Here is a 3,592-nt window from a genome sequence, read left to right on the forward strand (position 1 = left end):
GGTAACATATAAACAGAATTATGTAATAATATGATGACCAAGTGGGATTTATCCCAGGAATATAAAGTTGACTTAAACACTCAGCAATCTACGAATAGAAGTGAAATTCCCCAACCTGATAAAGAGCATGTATGAAAAACTCATAGCTCACCTCATACTCAATGGCAAAAGACTGGAAGCTTTCCCACAGGGATCAGTAACAACACAAGGATGTCTGCTCTCAATACGTCTATTCAACATTGTTCTGAAAGTTCTAACGAGAGCATTTAGTCAAGATAAATAAATAAAAGTCATTCAAATTACAAAAAGTAAAATTATCTTTGCAGACAACATGATTCTTTTTTTTTTTTTTTTTTTTTTTTTTTGTTTGAGACAGGGTCTCACATTGTCACCCAGGCTGGAGTGCAGTGGCGCAATCTCGGCCCACTGCAGCCTAGGCCTCCCTGGTTCAAGCCATCCTCCTACCTCGGCCTCCCCAGTAGCTGGGAACACAGGCGCTGGCCACCATGTCTGATTAATTTTTGTATTTTTAGTAGAGTTGGCCAGGCTGAAACTCCTGACTTCAGGTGACCCGCCTGCCTTGGCCAAGTGCTGGGATTACAGGCGTGAGTCACTGAGCCCTGCTGACACAATCTTATATATAGAAAATCTTTTTTAAAAATTTAGGGCTAATAGGCGGGGCGTGGTGGCTCACGCTGGTAATCCCAGCACTTTGGGAGGCCGAGGCAGGTGGATTACTTGAGGTCAGGAGTTTGAGACCCTCCTGGCCAACATGGCTAAGCCTCGTCTCTACAAAAAATACAAAAATTAGCCAGGCATGGTGGCGGTCGCCTGTAGAGCCAGCTACTTGGGAGGCTGAGGCAGGAGAATCTCTTGAACCCAGGAGGTGGAGGTTGCAGTGAGCTGAGATCAAGTCACTGCATTCCACCCTGGGTGACAGAGCGAGACTCCATTTCAAAAAAAAGAAAAAAGAAAATTGGGGCTAATAAATGGATTAAGCAAAGATGCAGGATACAAGGGCAACATACAAAAATCATCATTTATATTTATATACACTAACAATGAACAATCTGAAAAGTAAATATTAAAAAATTATCACTAAGATAGCCATGCTGCAGGCAGAGCTCATTGGCTCACACCTGTAATCCCAGCATTTTAGGAGGCTGAGGCTTGCCGACCACTGGAGGTCAGGAGTCAAGACCAGCCGGGTCAACATGGCGAAACCTCGTCTCCACTAAAAAAATTTAAAAAATAAAAAAACAAATTAGCCAGGCATGGTGGCCCAGGGCGCCTGTAGTCCCGGCTACTTGGGAGGCTGAGGTCGGAGAATCTCTTGAACTCAGGAGGTGGAGGTCGCAGTGAGCAGAAATCGAGCCACTGCACTCCAACCTGGGTGACACAGAAAGAAAGAAAGAAAGAAAGAAAGAGAGAAAGAGAGAAAGAGAGAAAGAGAGAAAGAGAGAAAGAGAAAGAAAGAAAGAAAGAAAGGAAGGAAGGAAGGAAGGAAGGAAGGAAGGAAGGAAGGAAGGAAGGAAGGAAGGGAGGAAGGAAGGAAGGAAGGAAGGAAGGGAGGGAAGGAAAGAAGAAGGAAGGAAAGGAAGGAAAGGAAGGAAGGAAGGAAGGAAGGAAGGAAGGAAGGAAGGAAGGAAGGAAGGAAGGAAGGAAGGAAAAGAAAGGAAAGGAAGGAAGGAAAAAATAGCCGGGCATGGTGGAGGACTAGCATTTCTCAATTTCAAAACGTACTACAAACCACACTTAATCAAAACCATGTGGTACTGGCATAAGGATAGACATATAGATCAATGGAATAGAATTCAGAGTCGGAAACCCATACATCTAAGGTCAATTGATTTTCAAAGAGGTGTCAAGAGTATGCAATTGGAAAAGAATAGTCTCTTCCAAAAATGGTCCTGGAATACTTGGATATTCACATGCAAAAGAATGAAGCTGGGCCTTACCTCACGCCATATACAAAAATTAACTCAAAATGAACCAAAGACCTAAATATAAGAGCTAAAATTGTAAGCCTCTTAGAAATAAACATAGAGGGCGGGTCGTGCGCTCGGTGGCGCGTTGTGCGCGTGTGCGGAATGCCCTGCTGCCCCCAGCTGGAGGGGAACCAGTCTGCTCCAGGTGGCAAGCTGCGTGAGCAAGCAAGCCAACATGGACCGCGACTCGTACCAGCACTATTTCTACGACTATGACGGCGGGGAGGATTTCTACCGCTCCACGACGCCCAGCGAGGACATCTGGAAGAAATTCGAGTTGGTGCCGCCGCCCTGGGACTTGGGTCCCGCCGCCGGGAACCCAGCCCTTGGCTTTGGTCCCCTGGAACCGTGGCCGGTAGGGTGCGCTGAGGACGAGACGGAATCCCAGGGCTACTGGAAAGCTTGGGACCCGAACTACGCCTCCCTCATCCGCCGTGACTGCATGTGGAGCGGCTTCTCCGCCCAGGAGCCACTGGAGAGAGCGGCGAGTGACCTGCTTGCAGTTGGCGCGCCCTCGGGGTACTCGCCCAAGGAGTTCGCCACCCCGGACTACACTCCTGAGCTCGAAGCCAGCAACCTAGCGCCTATCTTCCCCTGTTTGCTGGGCGAGCCCAAGATCCAGGCCTGCTCCAGGTCTGAGAGCCCAAGCGACTCCGAGGGCGAAGAAACCGACGTGACAGTAAAGAAGAGGCAGTCTTTGAGTATGCGGAAGCCGGTCACCATCGCGGTGCGTGCAGACCTTCTGGATCCCCGCATGAATCTCTTCCACGTCTCCATCCACCAGCAACAGCACAACTATGCTGCCCCTTTTCCTCCAGAAAGCTGCTTCCAAGAAGGGGCACCAAAGAGGATTCCCCCAAAAGAAGCTCTAGAGAGAGAAGCTCCAGGGGGAAAGGATGATAAGGAAGATAAAGAGATTGTGAGCCTCCCACCTGTAGCAAGTGAGGCTGCCCAGTCCTGCCAGCCCAAACCCATCCGTTATGATACTGAGAATGGGACCAAGAGGAAGTATCACAGCTCCCTGGAGCGCAAGAGGCGGAATGATCAACGTTCGCGGTTCTTGGCCCTGAGGGACGAGGTACCCGCGCTGGCCAGGTGCTCTAGGATTTCCAAAGTAATGATCCTAGTCAAGGCCACGGAATACTTACAAGAACTAGTGGAGGCCGAGGAGAAGATGGCTACGGAGAAAAGGCAGCTCGAATGCCAGCGTCGGCAATTGCAGAAAAGAATTGAGTACCTCAGTAGCTACTGACCAAAAAGCCTGACCGTTCTGTCTTAAAAAGACACAAGTTTACTTTTTGATCTCCCTCTCCCCTTCAGTAACTTGTACATTTTTGTTACAGCAGGACGCTCTGGACAGCAGATTGAAGAATGCATTGCAGCCAGTGCACAAACAATATAAAGGCTTGCATTCTTGGAAACCTTGAAACCCAGCTCTCTCTCTTCCCTGACTCATGGGAGTGCCTTGTGTTTTCTGGCACCTTTAGCTTCTCAGCAGGCAGCTGACTGAGGAGCCTTGGGGTCTTCCTGGCTCACTGTCTCAAAAGAAAAGACTGACAGATGCTATGCAACAGGTGGTGGATGTTGTTGGGGGCTCCAGCCTG

At 48.8% G+C, this 3,592-nt stretch overlaps 1 protein-coding gene across 1 annotated transcript; it reads left to right on the top strand.

The window, feature by feature from the left end:
- Window positions 1-2,079: 2,079 nt before the first annotated feature.
- Window positions 2,080-3,240, top strand: LOC112616587 (putative myc-like protein MYCLP1). The gene has a single exon (XM_025373575.1). It carries the CDS (start codon window positions 2,164-2,166, stop codon window positions 3,238-3,240), a length of 1,077 nt encoding a protein of 358 aa, XP_025229360.1. The 5' UTR covers window positions 2,080-2,163.
- The last annotated feature ends 352 nt before the right edge of the window (window positions 3,241-3,592 follow it).

The sequence above is a fragment of the Theropithecus gelada genome, chromosome X (assembly GCF_003255815.1).
Source record: "Theropithecus gelada isolate Dixy chromosome X, Tgel_1.0, whole genome shotgun sequence".
Taxonomy (NCBI): domain Eukaryota; kingdom Metazoa; phylum Chordata; class Mammalia; order Primates; family Cercopithecidae; genus Theropithecus; species Theropithecus gelada.